This window comes from Chlorocebus sabaeus, chromosome 11, assembly GCF_047675955.1.
Source record: "Chlorocebus sabaeus isolate Y175 chromosome 11, mChlSab1.0.hap1, whole genome shotgun sequence".
Lineage (NCBI taxonomy): Eukaryota > Metazoa > Chordata > Mammalia > Primates > Cercopithecidae > Chlorocebus > Chlorocebus sabaeus.
In genome coordinates, this window is record NC_132914.1 from 106,688,317 (window position 1) to 106,707,059 (window position 18,743).

At 52.0% G+C, this 18,743-nt stretch overlaps 1 protein-coding gene and 1 non-coding gene across 6 annotated transcripts; both read right to left on the minus strand.

The window, feature by feature from the left end:
• Positions 1-1,946: 1,946 nt before the first annotated feature.
• MMAB (metabolism of cobalamin associated B) lies at positions 1,947-18,691 on the minus strand. Of its 5 annotated transcripts, none has more exons than XM_008004636.3 (10): positions 18,511-18,691; positions 16,822-16,883; positions 13,887-13,980; positions 10,323-10,380; positions 6,918-7,018; positions 6,597-6,694; positions 6,218-6,282; positions 5,639-5,703; positions 4,329-4,388; positions 1,947-2,386 (listed from the first exon to the last, which is right to left on the minus strand). In XM_008004636.3, exons 1-10 carry the CDS (start codon positions 18,624-18,626, stop codon positions 2,278-2,280), a joined length of 828 nt encoding a protein of 275 aa, XP_008002827.1. In that variant the 5' UTR covers positions 18,627-18,691; the 3' UTR covers positions 1,947-2,277. The 5 variants fall into 5 exon arrangements, with proteins under 5 accessions (XP_008002827.1, XP_072877178.1, XP_037852488.1 ...); XM_037996558.2 differs by having other exon boundaries at positions 2,278-2,386; positions 6,946-7,018; XM_073021077.1 differs by lacking the exon at positions 5,639-5,703 and having other exon boundaries at positions 6,860-7,018.
• LOC119624132 (U4 spliceosomal RNA) lies at positions 13,092-13,232 on the minus strand. Its single transcript, XR_005240198.2, has one exon. It is a non-coding gene; the product is annotated as a U4 spliceosomal RNA (small nuclear RNA).
• Positions 18,692-18,743: the final 52 nt, after the last annotated feature.

An 18,743-nucleotide genomic window follows, 5' to 3' on the forward strand; every position in this document is an offset into this window, starting at 1 on the left:
CACCTGCTGAGTGGTGGCGTCTGCCCTGCACCCGGGTAGTTTCTCAGAGGTGTTTGCTGGTGAACCAGGAGACAGATACAGAGGCAGGGGTCTGAGAATGCGACTGTTAACATCCGGCCTGTGACAGCCAGTCCTGGAAGGACAGGACTTGGCAACAGGCAAACAGCCTTGTTTCAAAGATTGTCACTTTAGGATGTTGTATTTACTCAAAGAGCTTTCCTTATCCTTTGGAGGCTGTGCTTCCCCATGGCTAGGCATGCAGGGCTGCTGTGTTATTATATATATGTATAGCATATATATTCCCCCACACTTTGATGGTGATGGGTGGCTCAGAGGTAACTAAACTTCCAAATATATATATATACACACACATATTCCAGGAAGATTTTGAGGTGTAGACAGAATTGAGTGTTTCGCTGCAAGCTCTTTGAACATACTCCCTGACCGAGCCTTAGTGATTACATGGTTAACCACCATTCACTTCTGAACACTCAAGCCTTTCCCGTTTTCAGGGTTTTTTTTTTTTTTTTTTTTTTTTTTTGAGACAGAGTCTCGCTCTATCACCCAGGCTGGAGTGTAGTGTCACGATCTTGGCTCACTGCAGGCTCTGCCTCCTGGGTTCAAGTGATTCTCCTGCCTCAGCCTCCTGAATAGCTGGGATTACAGGTACCTGCCACCATGCCCAGCTAATTTTTGTTTTGTTTTGTTTTTTGGTATTTTTAGCAGAGATGGGGTTTTGCCATGTTGACCAGGCTGGTCTCAAACTCCTGACCTCAGGTGATCTGCCTGCCTCGGCCTCCCAAAGTCTGTTTTCAGCTCTGTTTTGCACACACTGAACACCGACTCCGTACCAGACCTGGGAGTGACTAAGGGGGCAGTGAGGCGCTGAACAAAGCCACCTCCTGGAAGGCATGCACACACTCCTGGTCATCTGCACCTCACCCACCCTGCCCAAGGCTCGAGAGGGCCACCACAGCCTGTCAGCAATGAAGGGACCCAGAAGACACAAATGCATATACCTGGCCCTCCCGCAAACTTTGCAGGCAAGGTGGTAAGAATGAAGGCAAAAATATGCACATGACTGAGAATGTAATGTTTGCTGACTTGCCAGCATGAAAGATGGCCTGAGTGACCAGCTGACCCGAGCCTCGCTCCGTGGCCCATGCTAAGCAGCCACTCAGTCAATACGTGATGGCTGAATGGAGTTCGCCAGGCATTTCAGCCCTGAAACTCAACAAGAGTCTGTCCTTCCAAAGTCATTTCCTGCAATTAGCAGCCTGCAGTCTTCAGGTTCTTGGGGCTGCCTCTTCTGCCCTTCATAAATATCGCCTTTCCCAAGGACACTGCTGGCACTGGCAAGTGTCGTTTCATAGCAGGAGGGAGGAGCGGTGACAACTGAAATAAATACAGCCGTGCATGGATCTCAGAGGTGTAAGCCAGCCAAGTGCAACATCAGAGAAATCAGTCTGGTGGATGTCAGCGTCGCTGAAAACTGACAACCTCATTTTCTTAAGCTGAAGACGCTGCACCACAGACCCTCGACTCAGTCCAACTGGACAGGGAATGTTCACCTTCAAGCGGTAGTGGTGTTCTCAGCAGGGTCTCCACCCCTTTCAGAGGGGGTCCTCTAAGCTGCACCCCCACCACACACACTTCAATCTAAGCCAGGAGTTTCTGAGCCTCGCCTGTCAATCTGCAGCTATCCTTCCCCCACACTTTGGCAGTGATGGGTGGCTCAGAGGTAACTAAACTTCCAAATCCTGTCCGCCTTCCCTGTTACAAATGTGACATTTAAAGCCCCTTTGGCACAGGTAAATCACAATTACATTTTCAAGGGCCTCTGGTCCCATTCCAAATCTCTGAACAACCTGAGCTGGCAGGAGGAGGGCGCTCTCTCTCTCTCTCTCTCTCACACACACACACACACACACACACACACACACGGCTCCAGCCTTTCTCACTTTTATTCTTTTTCCGCACAGCTCCTTCTCATTGCAGCAATCACTTTACCTGTCTTTCCTGCAATGCCAATTCATTCCCACATCCCTCCAAGACCCAGGAGAGCTTGGGGAAGCAGGGTCAGGGACAGAATCCCCAAAGGGCCACAGTCCCTTGAGGAAGGTGGCAGGAGGTGTGGAGCAAAGCAGAGCTGGGACGAAAGGCTGCTTTCAGTCTCTCTGGGTGAGCTCTTCAGGAACCAGAACCCCAGAAGGGCAAGCTCCTCTCTCCATGGCCATTGCCATGGAGGGATCCTCCAAGCTCCCACTTTCTGTGATTTCAGCGTGCCTCCGACTCGGCTGATGGGTCATTTTTCTTGTATATTTTCTCTTGATTCCCCTCCTTCATGGCTGCATATCTGGCTAGTGTGAAGAGATAGTCACTGAGTCTGGAGGGGCAGAGAGACAGAAGCAAACAGAGTGGTTTGAAATGAGAGATCAATGCTAACTGGGTCTTCCCATATCTGCCTACAAGGAGGAGATATAAATGACACGCTCTGGGCACATTGTGCAGGGAGGGCGGGGGCCCAGCCACCTTGCACTTGATGGATGGCATGCGAGGCCAGCTGCTGTGAATGCCAAGGACTCTACTCCGGTGTCAAGGCTGGGGCCATTCCTGCAGGATGAGGCTATTGCCCCAGCCCTACCCCATGGGGCAGATGACTTTGGACTCCTCTCTGAGCTGGTTTCTGCACTTTTGAGTGATCAGGGTTCATGTGCGTGATCAGTTTGGGTGTTTCCCAAACTACAGTGTGCACAGGCATCACCGGGGGATCTAAGCAACGTGCAGATTCTGATTCGGGAGGGCTGGGCCAGGCCTGGGACTCTGTAGGTCTAGTTCCCATCCTGGGTGATACCGACACTGCTGGACTAGGCCCTACTGACATTCTGGATCATTCTCTGTGTTCGGGGCTGTCCTGTGCATCCTGTGCAATGTAGGATGCTGACAGCACCTTTGGTCTCCACCCGCCAGATGCCAGTGGCACCCCTGAACCCAGTGTGACAACCGGTAATGCCTCCAAACATTGCCAAAGGTACCAGGTGAGCAGCACAGGCTGGGGCACTCTAGAGACCAGAGCCCAGCCCCTTTCCTGCCTCCTCCTTTGAGCCAACAGCAATGGGCCATCTGTGCATGAGGCCTTCTGCAGGGGCAGCCATGGAGGGAACTACAGGACAACACCACGGGCCCCACAAGGCGCTTATGCTGTCAGCTCTTCTGCCTCCTGCTGTCCGCATCTTTTGCTGTTTCATTCCCAGCACTGGGCACCAGTTCCTCCCTCTCTCTCTGCTCCAGTCTTGCCCTCAGAGGTCAGCTCCACACCACGTCCTCCCGAGCCCTCCCCTGACTCAGGCGCCCTGAGCCCCACAGCTGGCTCTCAGGAACAGCGAAGGGTAGGTGGTTCGGGGTATTTTACCTCTGGGCCGCGTGCTCCTGGAGGGCAGCAGCGTACCTGTTGCTTGTTGGCTCTGTGAAGCCTCACTGAAGAGATGAAATGGCCTGTCCCATGCAATGCTATGGGACCACAAGGGTCCCCCCAGGGTTGCTGCTTTGAAGGTGAAATAGACCTGCTCCTCACTCCCGGTGAAACCCCACTCCCAGAAGGAAAGGAGCTGCTCAGGACCTGTGGAAGCTAGGCCATGTCCGTGGGAGGAGTGGCCAGTCAGGGGCCTGAGGTCACTTTCTAGATACCCAGGACAGCTCCTGGGGTGCAGACCCACTCCCCCAGCTCTCTACCTGCCCCCAGGCTCTGGCCTTGCTCACACTGGTGCCACAGGAGCCAGGGCTGGGGCAGGAACCAGCAGAGCAGGCGTTGGGCCAGGTGTGGCTCCAGCCTCATAGGCCGGCAGCAAGGCAGAGGAAGCCCTCCCTGGGCTAGCCTGGCTCACTGGGGCCTGCACGGAGGGCCCCTGAGCTCAGCTTGGCCCGGCTCTCTTTTGTTGGTTCACACTGCCCCAGGCCCTCTCGGGGAGAGGAAACTGGCTGAGAGAGGGCCTGAAGCCTGGCTCCCTGGTCAGTCACCACCGAGAGGCCTTCCCTGAGCACCCAGCCAAGAACACCCTTTGCTCCCGCAAGGCCACTTTGTACGTAAGTTTTTCTTCCTGGTTTTTATAGCAGCCTCTCCCAATAAGATCTAAATCTTCTCGGGACAGGCACAGTGTCCACCTTGTTCGCCACTGCCTCTCCTGTGCCTGCCGTGGTGCCTGGCACAGAGCAGATGTTCATAAACACTAAGGGAATGAAGGAGGGGGTGTGGGAACACTGCACCACTGCTACTTCCCACAGACGAGCCTCGGCTTTCAGAGAGGGACCCCCAGGTTCCACGCGAGTACCTGTTTAAGAACTTGGCCACGTTCGCATCGGTCTCTCCCATCTGGACAAGAGGCACCACACTAGAAAGGGAGGAGACACTGAGTCATGTGACATTATGGGGCTTAACAGGCTCTGACCTGGGGCCTAAACCTTGAGCAGCATTTCACATCCCACTACCGCTCAACCTGAGCCTGCACAAGCTCGGCCGGCACTGGAGATGACAAATCCGTCACAGGTGGGTTTAAACAGGCCATCGGCCCCCTTTCCACGGGCACATCGCAGGAGGGCCTGGCCAAGGAGGACTAGAGCACAGCTGGGGAGTTGAGGGAGCCGCCTGGCCTACACCACACCCCAGCCAGTCAGCCAGCTTTTGTACCATTGGACCTGAGTCTGGGTGGGGTGAAGTTGGGGTGGTCAGCCTCCAGCCTTCAAAGGAAGTGGGGGCCTGACCCTTAATTCCCAATGGGCTAAACTCTAAGCCCCTTGTACATCATGCTTGTACATCATGACTTAGAACAACTTCACAGGGGAGAAAAAGACCCAGGCAGACCAAGCTCCTGATTCCACAGGATTCTGGATTCCTAGGGTCCATGCCAGTCTATGTGCAGATACATTAGACACTGGACAGCCATCTGCTGGGCACCAGTGTGGTGGCAGACCCTTGCTGAGCCTTTCCCAGGTATCACCCTGTGGCATACACTTTGTTGGCAGGCCAGCCACCTAAAGCCCCGCCTCAGGGTTCTCATCCCCACCCAAAGCCATGCACCTGGCTAGCGGCCCAGCAGGGTGTGCGTCCAGGCCTGTCAGAGTTCTAGGCTGTCTCTAGTGGGCACCACACGCTCAGCGAGGAGCTTCTTCACCCGAGATGCCCCGGGCGTGCATCCCCACCTCAGGACGATCTGCACCTTGCCACTGCCACGGCTGCATAACTCTGCCGCACGGAGGGCCTGTCAGCTGCTCTATGCCTGTGTTGGATCTTTGGGTTGTTTCCAGTTTCTTGCTATTATGAGCACTGCTGATGGATGGCTTTGTACAAATGACATTTTTTTTTCTTTTGAAGCCAAAGCTTGCTCTGTTACAGGAGCTATCTGGGCCCAAGAGCCTTTCATAAAGAACAAAACCTTAGTGATGTGGGACCATGGAAGAGCTCATGCTTGGCCCAGACAGACATGGACTCCAATCTGGATTCTGCTACCAACCATTTGGGGGACTGTGGCCACGGTGTCATTTCTCTGAGCCACAGCTTCCTGACTCCTGTAAAGCGGAGACCACACCACCCCTCTCCCAGGGCTATCAACAAGGAGTAAATGAAATTATGAACGCAAAGTACCTGTCCACTGGATCAAAGTAGGGCTTGCTTTCTCTTCTCTGTAAAGCAGGCTGGCAGCCTGGTCTCTGAGTGGTGTAGATAGAGACTTTGCTCATTTCCTTCTACAGATTCCTTGAAAAGGCTGTCAGTAGCTTTGGGGTGGTGGTGGCTAGTCTGCTGACAGCGTCCACCCGGGCTCCCCACAGCCACGCAGGCCTTTCAGGGGCCTTATGCACCCAGAGGCCAGCAGAGTCCTTTCATGTCTACCCCTGTCCCAAGATGCTGGGAACCCAGCAATAACTTCCTGTTGTTCTCAGATTACAGGGCTCACAGCAAGGTGCAATTGTGTTGTCTGATAGTCCATTTGGTCATGTGTCACTGTCTCCACTCCACAACACAGTGCTCTGAGGACAGGGACTTGGTCTGTCCTGGTCCCCGTCTGGCACAGTGGTGGTGTGTGGCCTGTTGATGTGTGGCTGGATGGCTCAGAGATGGCCCTGCTGTGCCTGCCTCCTGACTGTGGTGCAGAGGCCCCTCTCCCTCTCCCTCTCCCCCTTCCCCTCCCCCTTGTTCCTCTCCCTTTCCCTTGGGCCCTCTTACCGTCTCTCGGCCCGGCGGCACACGGCCCGGCAGAAATGCAGCGCTGAGCTGATCTTGCCTCCCGACTGAAAGCAGAAAGGGACATTGCCTGAGCAGGGTGGGAAAGGTGTGCCCACTGCAGACAGGAGCTCCTCTGAAGTCCAGCCCTGCCCCCCAAACCAGGCAGCATTCTGCCTCCAGGAGCCCTGCCAGGGCACATCCACTGGGCACCCTGCTCCAGAGTGGGCAGGGCTGGAAGGGACTGGTGAGGACCTGGAGGGACTTGGGGAAACTGGAGGACAGCGTCTGTCACTGTGAACAGAGGGACTTATTCAGAGCCCGTGTGTCTGTCACTGCAACTGCCTGCAGCCACCCCCAGTTAAGCCTGCCCAGTACCTACAGGCAGGATGAAGGCCGTGAGTGGTGGGAGCTGGCAGGTATACTTGTCGATCCACTGCTCCAGCTCCAGGATGGGCCCCGCCTCGAACGTGGTGTACTCTGAGGAGCCAAGGAGCAGAGGGAACTACCATGAGGCCATCACCTACCAGACTATGGCGGGAACCGCCCCCGTTGCCCTTCCACCTGGGTGTCCCGCAGACTGCTTCCACTGGCTCAGAAGGTACCTTCCCTCCCAGGGGCTACAAGCAAGGCTGACTGGCCCACCTGTGGGTCCCCGGGTGCCTGGGCTCCCAGATGGTAACCCCTTGGAGAGTCCCCTGACCCTAGGCTCACAGGAGGTTGAGAATTACTTAAGTGAGCCTCCCGGGCCGAGGAGCGTGGTGTCGCCAGAGCCGAGCCGACGTCCTGCAATGTGCACTGGATCTGGGAGGCAACAGAAGGTGACAGTCAAGATCTATTTGGGATGGGCTGGACAGAGAGAATGTCGTTCCATGTGCAGAGGTGCCACCTAACACGCCGGCAAAGCCTGTGCCAGCTAGCTCATGAAGGGCTGTGATATGGTTTGGCACTGTGTCCCCACCCAAATCTCATGCTAAATTGTGATCCCCAGAGTTGGAGGTGGGGCCTGGTGGGAGGTGACTGGATCATTGGGGTGGTTTTGAATGGTTTAGCACCAGCCCCCTAGTGCTGTCTTGTGATAGAGTTCTCCCAAGATGTGGTTTGAAAGTGTGTAGCATCTCCCCCTTCACTCTCTCTCTCCTGTCAGCCATGTGAAGATGTACCTGCTTCCCCCTTGCCTTCCGCCATGACTGTAGGTTTCCAGAGGCCTCCCCAGAAGCAGAAGCCTGTACAGCCCGCAAAATCATGTGCAGATTAAACTTCTTTTCTTTATAAATTATCCAGTCTCAAGTAGTTCTTTATACCAGTGAGAGAACGGACTCATACAGGCTGTCAGACCTTGAACTGGCTGACATTTGAAGGCAAACTCTGAACCTTCAGCACAACATCTTTGTTGGACACCCAGCCCTGCTGAGGGGGACCTGCTGTGGCTCTTTTGCAGTCTGAGGGAGGAAAAGGCTTGTGTGGGGGCAGCAGCCGGGTTAAGCAGATGACGCTCATCACACACCCAGGGACAGTTAAGAGGAACCGTCTAGGCTCTGCCCACGTCTCCCGTGCGCCTAAGCCCTATGAGGTTTTCTTCTTTTCTCAACATTTGACAGCTGGGCCAAGAGGTCAAATGTGACACTGCTTCCTCAACTCTAAAAGACAAGGAGCTTGGAGAATGTAGTCAGCCAAGGCGTTTGGGGGTTCCGGGAGCAGGAAGCCTGGCTGGGTGAGGCCTGTGCTCTGTCCAGGTGGGGGGTAGGTTTGCTTGGAACAGAAGGTCTGTTGGGGTCTGCTGCAAGGGCTCCAGGCCCCTGCATGACAAATGTCCAACAGCTCCCATGCATGTGAAAACCACAAGTACCACCTCTGACTTTGTGCCCAGCCAGGGTCCACTCGAGATGGATGGTGGGCTACCAGGAGGGTGAAGGTCTGCGACCTCTGACCTCCTCTAAGATGGCCACTGTGACAGCATTCAAGAAGCAGGCCATGGTGTGTAAGAGCAGAAGCTGCCCATCCAGCACTGGGCTGGAACCTTCCTAGGGCTTCTGACCAGCAGACCTTGGGCAAGCTTGGGGTCCCTGCGCTTCTACAGTCAAAGCGGGAGTGGTAACACTACCCACTTGGTTGGCCAAGTGCAGTGTGTACCCCAGGGGCTGAACTGGCACCAGTGCAGCGTGTACCCCAGGGGCTGGACTGGCACCAGTGCAGCTGTACCCCAGGGGCTGAACTGGCACCAGTTTGGGACTCAGATTCCAGCTCCACTGATGCCTGGCTGTGGGGGCTGGGCAAGTCAGCCTTTCCGAGGCTCAGTTTGGCTCCCTATAAACTGTGGACATTAACTTCCACCTCACGGGCATCTGTGACGGTGAAATGGGTGATATGAGAGCCGTGGCATTGCTGCCCAACCTCAGCCACAGGCCCTGCAAGCAGCTACCAGGCCAGGTGGGGCTCCCAGGTGAACAAGACACAGTCCCCGCCCTAACAGTTTCAAGGCTGGGTGGGAGGCAGATGGGTGAACAGGTTCACTCCCCTTGTGATGCCTGTGGTTAGAGGATGTGGAAACCTAGGAGCGGTGCCTAACCCAGCTGGAGGTGAGGTGGCCAGGGAAGGCCCTGGAGGAGGTGACATGGCAGCTGCGACCCAACGCATACAGCAGACAGAAATGACCGCTGCTACCGTGGCTCCTCAGGAGGTTGAAAGCCTTCCTCCACCACACTGAATGTTCTGGTGGCTGAGGCTTCCCATCCTCCTGCAGCCACGGCCTGTGGCAGCCCCACCTACTCCCCTCTGTCTGTTCCCAGGGGCCTGAGCAGGCTCCAGCCTGGGCTTCAGAACGGAAGTGGGAAGGGCTGCCCCTGCGGGGAGCGGTTTCTGGGGATCTGGGTCTGTGTGGAGGTGTAAAGTGCAGCACCCTGGGCATTCCCGGGTGGTGACCCTGCCTCCGTGCTTGAAGTTCTCTGTGTGGGTCAGAGGCCCCCTCCTTCTTAGGGAACAGAACAGTGACACTGTGACACATGAGTCCCACTGGCTGAGGGCTCACTGCAGCTGGGCCTCTCCAGGTTCCCTCTGCATCGGGCATGACCAAGGCACTTCACACTGGCTTTCTCAGCCTTGGTGCTATTGCCATTCACAGCCGGGTCATTCTTTGTTGATGGGGGTTGTCCCGTGCATTGCAGGATATTTAGATGTCAGCAACACCCCACCCCCAGATGCGACAACTAAAAATGTCTTCAGATATTGCTCAGCAGGCCCTGAGGGGCAGAATGGCCCTGGGTTGAGAACCGTTACATTTTAAATTCCCTCATTTAGTGCAATCCTCACCACTCACCTGTGAAGGAAGATTATATGTCTCCAATCGTTTGTTTTGGAGACAGAGGTTTTTGTTTTATTTTTTTTAAGACAGGATCCCACTCTGTTGCCCAGGCTAGAGTGCAGTGGTGTAATCACAGCTCCCTGCAGCCTCAACCTCTGAGACTCAAGCGATTCTCCCACTCAGCCTTGTAAGTTGCTGGGACTATGGGTGCATGCCACCATACCTGGCTAATTTTTAATTTTTTTTTTTTTTTTTTTTTGGTAGAGACAGGGTCTCCCTAAGTTGATCAGGCTGGTCTTGAACTCCTGGCTTGAAGTGATCCTCCCACTTTGGCCTCCCAAAGTGCTGGGATTACAAGCTTCATTGAACCATGGTGCTCGGCCTGAGACAGGGTCTCAATCTATTGCCCAGGCAGGAGTGCAGTGGCATGATCACAGCTCACTGCAGCCTTGATCTCCTGGGCTCAAGAGATCCTCCTACCTCAGCTTCCTGAGTAGCTGAGGCTACAGGCATTCACCACCACGCCTGGCTAATTTTCAAATATTTTGTAGAGTCGGGGTCTTACTGTGTTACCCAGGCTCCTGGCCTCAAGTGATCTTCCTGCCTCAGTCTCCCAAGCAGCTGAGATTGCAGGTGTGAGCCACCACACCTGGCCTGTCCCTACTTCACAGATGAAGAAATGGAGCTCACAGAGGGAGAGTGACGAGCCCCAGGTGACACAAAGAGGAACTGATGGCTGGATGCTGAGTTCCGTGATGGCCACCAGGGATGAAGATTCCCAGCTTGAGTTAAGACGGTGTTACTCACTTTCTGAAGCTCTTCAGCAAATATGTGGCCCTTTTCTGTGACTAATTCCAGAGCAAACCTATGAGGGAAAAGGAAAAAGTGTTCGCCTGTAATGTAATGTCCCTAGGCCCTGTCTTGCCGTAAACAATAGATTCTCAGGTGGTGGGTCATTTAGTTAATTTAGATATAATAAACACATTATTTTTCCTGCTGACAATAACAACATTATACCCTTCCACTTGGGGGGTTGGTGGTATGTTTCTTGAAATGCCTTTTCGGATACTCATTATTTCCAGTCAATAATTCCTTTTGAACAGCTACTCTGACCAGGCCCACGAGAGTCTGGTGAACAGAAGCTGACCTAGGCTCTGCCCAGCAAGCTGGTGACAGGGTGAGCAGTGACAGTCTCAAGTGATGGATCCTGAGCTCTGACCCGTGGTCCTGTGGTTATAGGTGAGTGGGAACCAGACAGACCCAGGTACAAATTCTGCACCGCTGCTGAGTGTCTCTGGGACTTCAGGCAAAGCTTATACCTTCATGTTCAGGAGTGTGATAGGTAATCAGATTAGATATACTCCTGAATGTGAAGGTGCAAACTGAGATCAGTGCTCTGAAGGAAAGGGCAACAGAAGCCTAATCTGACCTTAGTTAGAGAGGCAGGGAGGGCTTCCTGGAGGAAGTGATGCTGGAGGGGAGCCTTGAAGGCTGGGAAGGACTTTCCTCGTAAGGCAGGGAAAGCAAACTGCCCCTGACACAGGTCAGGACCCTGGCTCTGCCTCCCTCAGAACCTTGCACTTCCCTCCTGCACCAGTCAGTGCCCCAGCAGCAGACAGTGGTGCATTGCAGGGATTCCTGGAGGAGGGTTTTGGGAAGGGACAATTCACAGAGGTGTGGGCAGAGTTTCAGGCAAATGCAGGAGCCTGAAGGCAAGGGTCAGGGAAGGTGCAACTCACCCTGGAGGGAGCTGGATTCTGGAGTCACTCAGCAGGGAGGGAGGGAGGGAGCCCAGCTGCCACCAGAACCATGCACCGCTGGGGAACGGGGTCACACACACTCCTGCTCTCTCTGCACTCACTCCCCCATCACCTGCTGGTGCCTCCCACTGGCTGGACCCACCTGAATGCCAGAAGACCAAGGAATGGAGGTGGCATAGCCACCAGGTGATAAGGCCAGCCTCCCATGCATAAAGAGAAGGTGAAGAGAAGGGATTTGAAAGGGCCAATGGAGAATATCCAGCCCATCTTCCTGGCACATCTTACAGTTAGAACTAAACACACCAGTGTGATTCCCACCCGGTATGTGTCTTCCCTCTGGACCAAAGGGAAGGGCTGTGCAGGCTGGGACACAGTCTGTCTCCATCATAGCGGATGCCTCATGCCTGCCTCACAGGAGGTGTGCAGAAGTATCTGCTTGCCAAGGGATGCTCCGTGACCAGGCCAGTGGCAGGCCCCCACTGGGCGCTTGCCCTAAGCCTGCTCCCACGCGTGTAGCTGCCCGGTGAGTGCTGCCTGCTCCCTGTACTCTGAGGCTCAGGAAGGCGGGGCTGAGGTTCTCTGTTGAGCAGCGCCTTGCAGCAGATGCTTGGCCAATATCTGACCAAGGAAGAATCCACAACTAAGATTTCCCAGACCTCCTGCTCCTCCTCAACTGAGAGATGATGGCTCATGATTTAGAGCTCATTAGAATAGCTGACGCGAGAACTGGCCTTTTCTCCCTTTGCCCACTTGGTCTTGTGTCTGCCCCCTTCTGGACCCCCTCCCACACACACATCAAGGGGTTTGTTTGCCTTCTCTACCCAGCTGGCTATCTATACCTCCCATTATCTGTCCCGAAAATCTCACCTAGCCAGGCCCACCATGGAGAAATGGTAGCCAGGAACAGGTAACTGTTAAGAACAGTAAAAATGAGGGGACTTGCTTGAACCTGGGAGGCAGAGGTTGCAGTGAGCCGAGATCGCGCCATTGCACTCCAGCATGGGCAACAAGAGTGAAACTCCATCTCAAAAAAAAAAAAAAGAATGATAATAGCTAACATTGCTATTACTTGTGCTAGGCACTGTCCTCAGGGTGAAACGTGGAATCATCTCATTTAAGCCCCACAAGAACACAGTGAGACGGGAATTAGCATGATGATTACCTGACAGAACAGTAAACTGAGGCTCACAGTGATCTGCCTGACGTCCCAGAGACGATCTGCAGCGGTGCTAAATCTGCAGCTGGGTCTGTCTGGCTCCCACGCACCTACAGTCCACAGGGCCCGGAGTCAGATACCAGGATCCAGCACTTGAGACTGTTGCTGCTCCCCCTGTCACCAGCTTGCAGGGCACGCTGGGCAGACTGTGTTCCGGCTTGCAAATATTTGCTGCCCCTCCCACCCCGCTGATGTCAGGCATGTGCACATGACAGTCTCTGGCCACTGAAATGTGAGTAAATGGAAGGCATCACTCCCAACAAAGGTTTGTCTTTTGGAGACAGAGTTGTACTCTCGCCCCAGACTGGAGTGTAGTGGCACCATCATGGCTCAATGCAGCCTCAACCTCTCAGACTCAAGTGATCCTCCTGCCTCAGCTTTCTGAGTAGCTGGGACTACAGGTGTGCACCACCACGCCTGGCTAATTTTAAAATTTTTCTTTTTAGTAGAGATGAGGTCTTGCTATGTTGCTCAGGCTGGTCTCAAACTCCTGAGCTCAAGTGACTCTCCTACCTCGGCCTCCCAAAGCGCTGGGATTAGACCTGTGAGCCACTGCTCACACTTTTTTTTTTCCAACTTTTATTTACCAACAAAGTTCAGTCTCCATAAAGACTGTGAGAAACTGCCAATGTCGACTATACTTCAAGTCATCATGGCAGGGTACTGGGAAGAGTTTTCAATCGGCAATAATCACACCTTGGATAAACTTCACTGGCGACAACACTGCCACTGCGCAATCCCCTGACAGCCTCAGGAGCCACTGTGAGCTTCACCATGACCTCTTTTCCCTCTGCCACAATGACTGATAATCACCCCAGGCAGCAGCTGTCCTAGCAGCCTGGGTCCCAGAGTAAAGGCCACATGGAGCCATAGCACATCCACCCTGTGATGGGGATGAAGTGGGAGCAGCCAGTCCACCTTTGGTGTCCTAAGCCAGGAGATTCGGGGGTTGTCTGTGACCACAGCATGACCTGCCCATCCTGACCTGGCCCATCCTCGAGTCCACCTTCTATACTTTGGCTTATGTAAAAAACAACATTCACAAAAGGGATCACATTGGATGTACTGCGCATTATACTAACTCACCTCTTTCACTCAATATACTAACCTCAGTGGCACACACAGGCTCACCTGAAAAGTGAGGGAGGAGAGGGAGGCAGCTTCACATGGCATGGGCCCGAGGCCATGCAGGCACCGGCAGGGCCAGAAGGGAAAGGAGTCTGCAGCCCTGCAGCCTTGTGGAGCTGACCGGCCTGTACTTCAGCGCTGAGGAAAGTTCAATAAGGGCTGACAACCTCCAAGGCAGCTGTCCAGCACACGTGGGAGCTTCACATTCATTACGTTTACCCATACTCGACTCAAACGCAACCTCAAGGCCAATCCTGTTCTTCTTACCCAATAGCTGAACTTAATTCATCTGTAGTTCCCACGGCTTCAAACACTTGGTCGTCTTTGGGTCTCCTTTCTCCTGTGAAGGTGCTAGAAAACCCTGTGGAAAAAAATGTTTAGCCACCCAAATTAAGATTCTGTTTTCCTGATATGCTGGGTTTTTTTGTTTGTTTGTTTTAACTTTCAAGTTTTTAAAGAACTTTCTCTCTCTTTTTTGAACTGTCGCTTTGTCATCCAGGCTGGAGTATAGCAGCGTGATCTTGGTTCACTGAAACCTCTGCCTCCCAGGTTCAAGTGATTCTCGTGCCTCAGTCTCCCAAGCAGCTGGGATTACAAGTGTGTACCAGCATGCCCGGTTAATTTTTGTATTTTTAGTAAAGACTGGTTTTTGCCATGTTGGCCAGGCTAGTCTTGAACTCCTGGCCTTAAGTGATTCACCTGCCTCAGCCTCCCAAAGTGCTGAGATTACAGGCATGAGCCACCGCACCACCCCTTAAAGAACTTTCAACCTGAAGTATAACATATATACAGAAAAGTACTCAAATCATAAGTGTGCAAGTTGGTGAATTACTACTAACTGAATATACCTCTGTGATCAGAACCTAGCTTCATAAACAGAACATGACCAACACCCTGAAAGCCCCCATGTACCCCCTTTTAGTTGCCACTCCCCAAGGGTTAGCCACTATCCTCACTTCTTTCCTGATGTGCTTTTAAACTTAAAAATTACACATTAACCATCCTGATAAAGACATAAAACATGTTACATATTTTATATCATATATACATTACCATTATATTTCACAGGACGTCAAAGTCCTCTGTGCCTCTGCCTAGCTCACAGTCCCTGCCTTTCTCCCCCAACCTCTGAGAAAGTGAAAACTGCCCCTGACAGTTTGGAGCTGGCTTTTGCTATTGGGCAGGCTTTGGGGTTGCCAGGTGTTGGCCTGGCACTCACAGGTAGACTATGGTGTTCTGCTGAACACAAACCATTTCACAGAAAATCGTCAGACAGCTGGCTCTATGACTATGATGGTTCAAGGCCAAGACAAGGCCACTCTGGAATAATGTCTGAGCACAGATGACTGTCCAAACACCAAAAGATGACCAAACATCCCCCTTCCCTGGCGAATGTGAATGGCTGTTGCATCTTTATCCATTACAGCGTTAGCACCTCTTTGTCCCTTCTGTCTTCTAGAGACAAATTATTATGATACCCAATTACAGGCCGGGTGCGGTGGCTCACACTGTAACCCCAGGACTTTGGGAGGCCATGGCGGGCAGATCACTTGAGGCCAGGAGTTCGAGACCAGCCTGGCCAACATGGCAAAACCCTGTCTCTAATAAAAACAGAAAAAATTAGTCGGGCATGGTGGTGCATGCCTGTAGTCCCAGCTGTTTGGGAGGCTGAGGCATAAGAATCACTTGAACCTGGGAGGTGGAGGTTGCAGTGAGCTGAGATCATGCCACTGCACTCCAACCTGGGCAACAGAACTAGACCCTGTCTCGAAAAACAAAAAAAGATACCCAATTACAGAAACAGCCCTGCTTCCTGACAGGATTCAATCCGCAGCAAAGCCCCACTTCCTTGAATCCTCCCCCAAACCACCCAATAGAAGCCCAACTCTATAATAAGTCCTTTCCAATATCCTCTTCCTTCTTTTTAATTGTGGTAACAGATGAACATAACAGAATTTTGCCATTTTGACCCTTCTTAAGTTTACCCTTCAGTGGCACTGAGTATGTCCCGTGAATGCTTTTATACTTTTACTATACAAGTATACACCCAAAAAACAATACATACTAGTGATCTGCATGTTTTTATACTACAAAAAAATGGTATACTGGCTGGGTGCGGTAGCTCATGCCTCCTGTAATCCGAGCACTTTGGGAGGCTGAGGTGGGAAGATACCTTGAGCCCAGCAGTTCAGGACCAGCCTGGGCAACACAGCAAGACCTCATCTCTACAAAAAAAAATTAAAAAGTATTAGCCAGGCATGGTGATGTGTGCCTGTTGTCCCAGATACTCAGAAGGCTGAGGTGGGAGGATTACTTCGAGCCTGAAAGGTGGAGGCTGTAGTGAGCTGTGACTGGGCCACTGCACTCCAGCCTGGGTGACAGAGTAAAACCCTGTATCCAAAAAAAAAAAAAAAAAAGTATCATAGTAGTACATTCTTCTGCATCTTACTTTTTTCTATATAACATGTTCTAACATTTAAAAAACTATTAAAGTAATATATACTCATTATAAAAAACAATAAAATAGAATAAAAGTATATAAATAGTGAAAGTCCTTCTGTTTGTTCCCCTCTCACAACCTCTCTCCCAGAACAGTCCCAGGTGTAACCTTTCAGACTATTCTACACATACCTGAACACATACATATGCACATCCTTATCCAGATAGATTCAGGCTTTTGTCATTTAATATCTCGAGTGTTTTTCATTTCACATAACATTTTTGTAATGTATACTGAGATCTGTCACATATTTTTTATATATATATATATATATATATATATATATATGTATTTTTTTTTTTTTTTCTGAGACTTTTTTTTTTTCTCTGAGACAGCATCTCGCTCTGTCACCCAGGCTGGAGTGCAGTGGCATGATCTTGGCTCACTGCAACCTCTGCCTCCCAAGTTTAAGCAATTCTCCTGCCTCAGCCTCCCAAGTAGCTGCTGGGGTTACAGGCGTGCACCATCATACTCAGCTAATTTTTGTATTTTTAGTACAGATGGGGTTTCACCATGTTGGCCAGGTTGGTCTCAAATTCCTGGCCTCCCGACAGGGCCTCCCAAAGTGACAGGATTACCAGCATGAGCCACTGTGCCTGGTCACATATTATACTTTTAAGTGGCCGCAAAGAATTTGGAAGAACTTTAAAATGGTGTATGCCGTGAGTATTTCTCTGTGTTTTTCGCCTGTCCCCACCCTACCTTTGTCTCCCGTTTTGGTGTAAATCTTGGGGATCCTGGGTGTCTTCGAGGAAGGCTGTGGCCTAATGAGAAATAAACATCAGTATCTGGTGAGTGGGGATGGTTTACACAGAGGGTCAGCTCCTTCAGAAGGTCCCAGCTTGCTGCTTGTAACCTCAGAGGCAGCACCTACCCCTTACTGCTTAGATGGTCATCTCTTATTGATTTCTTTCCCCTAGATCCCTTCTAATAGCAAACATTCTGTGGGCAAGACCAGAGCTGGGTGACAGTGTGTACAGTAGCTGACGTAACGCCTTGCTCAACATGGGCTCAATACCTATTTGCTGAAGGACTTGATTGATCCTTTGCCATTGTCCCTGCACTGTGCCAAGTAGTTTACAGGCATTACCTTCTGGAATTATCCTGGAATCTTTCCACAACCTCAAAGGTAGGCACCACCTATTCTCTTCATTTTACTGAGGAGGAAACTGTAGATCAGATGAGACTCACTTTCCTAGATCATCCAGGAAGAGGCAGGAGTGGGATGTTCAAAACTGTCCTAGACCAGAGCACAAACTGTAACTTCTATCCTGCTGAAATTCTTTATTTATTATTATTATTATTATTTTGAGATGGGGTCTCGCTCTGTCGCCCAGGCTGGAGTGCAGTGGCACGATCTAGGTTCACTGCAACCTCTGCCTCCCGGGCTCAAGCAATCCTCCCACCTCAGCCTCCCCAGTAGCTGGAACCACAAGTGTATACCACCACACTCGGCTAATTTTTTTTTTTTTTTTTTTGGTAGAGACGGGTTCACCATGTTGCCTAGGCTGGTTTTGAACTCCTGAGTTCAAGCAATACGGCTACCTCAACCTCCCAAAGTGTTGTGATTACAGGTGTGAGCCACCCTACCTAGCCTATGATTATTTTGTTCACAGACAGGGTCTTGCTCTGTTGCCTAAGCTGGAATGCAGTGCAGTGGCATGATCATAGCTCACTGCAGTCTTGAACTCCTGGGCTCAAGGGATCCTCCTGTCTCAGCCTCCCAAGTAGCTAGGACTCTTAACTCTATCCTACCCAAATTCTTACCTTACACTCCACCAACTTAGGGCCTCTTGCAGGAAAAGAAGCCTGAGCCACTTCCATACTATGAGGCTTCGAGTGTACTCAGAGATGAAGAATTGCCAAAATACAGCTCAAAAAGTGGCATTTTCAAATAACAATGTAAACAACTCAATGACATAGCTCAAAATTAAAATGTGACATTACAAGGCCATTCGAAGGTTAATTTCCTGGATCTGTGAACTAAATTAATCCATTATTAATCCACGGTACCCTAGAGGTTCTGAGATCTGGGTTGGGTGCAAGTTTCAAGGTATATGAGGAAAGCCATCTTTAGAAGGTGCTGGTGTATCTGGGACCTGGGGGATAAACTGCTATAGAAATTGGTCACAATCTGAGTCGAGAGCCCTGCTGGCCCACACGGGATATGCCATGCCCTGCCCGATGACAGCTGGGTTTCACTGGGACTTAGGCAAAGACTACCTGGTCTCTGGCGCCCACGTGGTCCAAGTTGCCACGGTGACGTCAGGACAGCGTGGAGACGTCACCGGACGGGTGCCGCGGTGACCTCACGACGGTGTGACGTACCCATGACGACGACACCACGATTCAAAGCAGGTGTTCGAGTTACCCTTCCCGCCAGCCACTCACCTGTCCCCGTCTTCCACGCCCTGAGGGCTGCGGCTCTGGAAACGGGGATACAGGAGCCTGGCGGCGCCGAAGCATCCGCGCAGGCCAAGACGACTCCCCAGGCCCCACACAGCCATCAGCCAGGCTTCTTGACGGGAGCTGACCCCGCCAGGTTCCCGTCCAGGCCCCGGAGTGACTCCACCCACAGCTGGCCGCGCCACCGCTCAGCTGTCAATTTTCATTGGCTCGAGGTT

Bases quoted from the DNA above. Each gene is read 5' to 3' on its own strand.
- MMAB (XM_008004636.3), bottom strand. From the start codon at position 18,626: ATGGCTGTGTGGGGCCTGGGGAGTCGTCTTGGCCTGCGCGGATGCTTC. The intron at 16,884-18,510 runs GTGAGTGGCTGG...ATTTCTCATTAG, and splicing joins GGCGTGGAAGACGGGGACAG to GCCACAGCCTTCCTCGAAGA. The intron at 5,704-6,217 runs GTAAGAGGGCCC...TACACCACTCAG, and splicing joins TGCCGCCGGGCCGAGAGACG to AGACCAGGCTGCCAGCCTGC.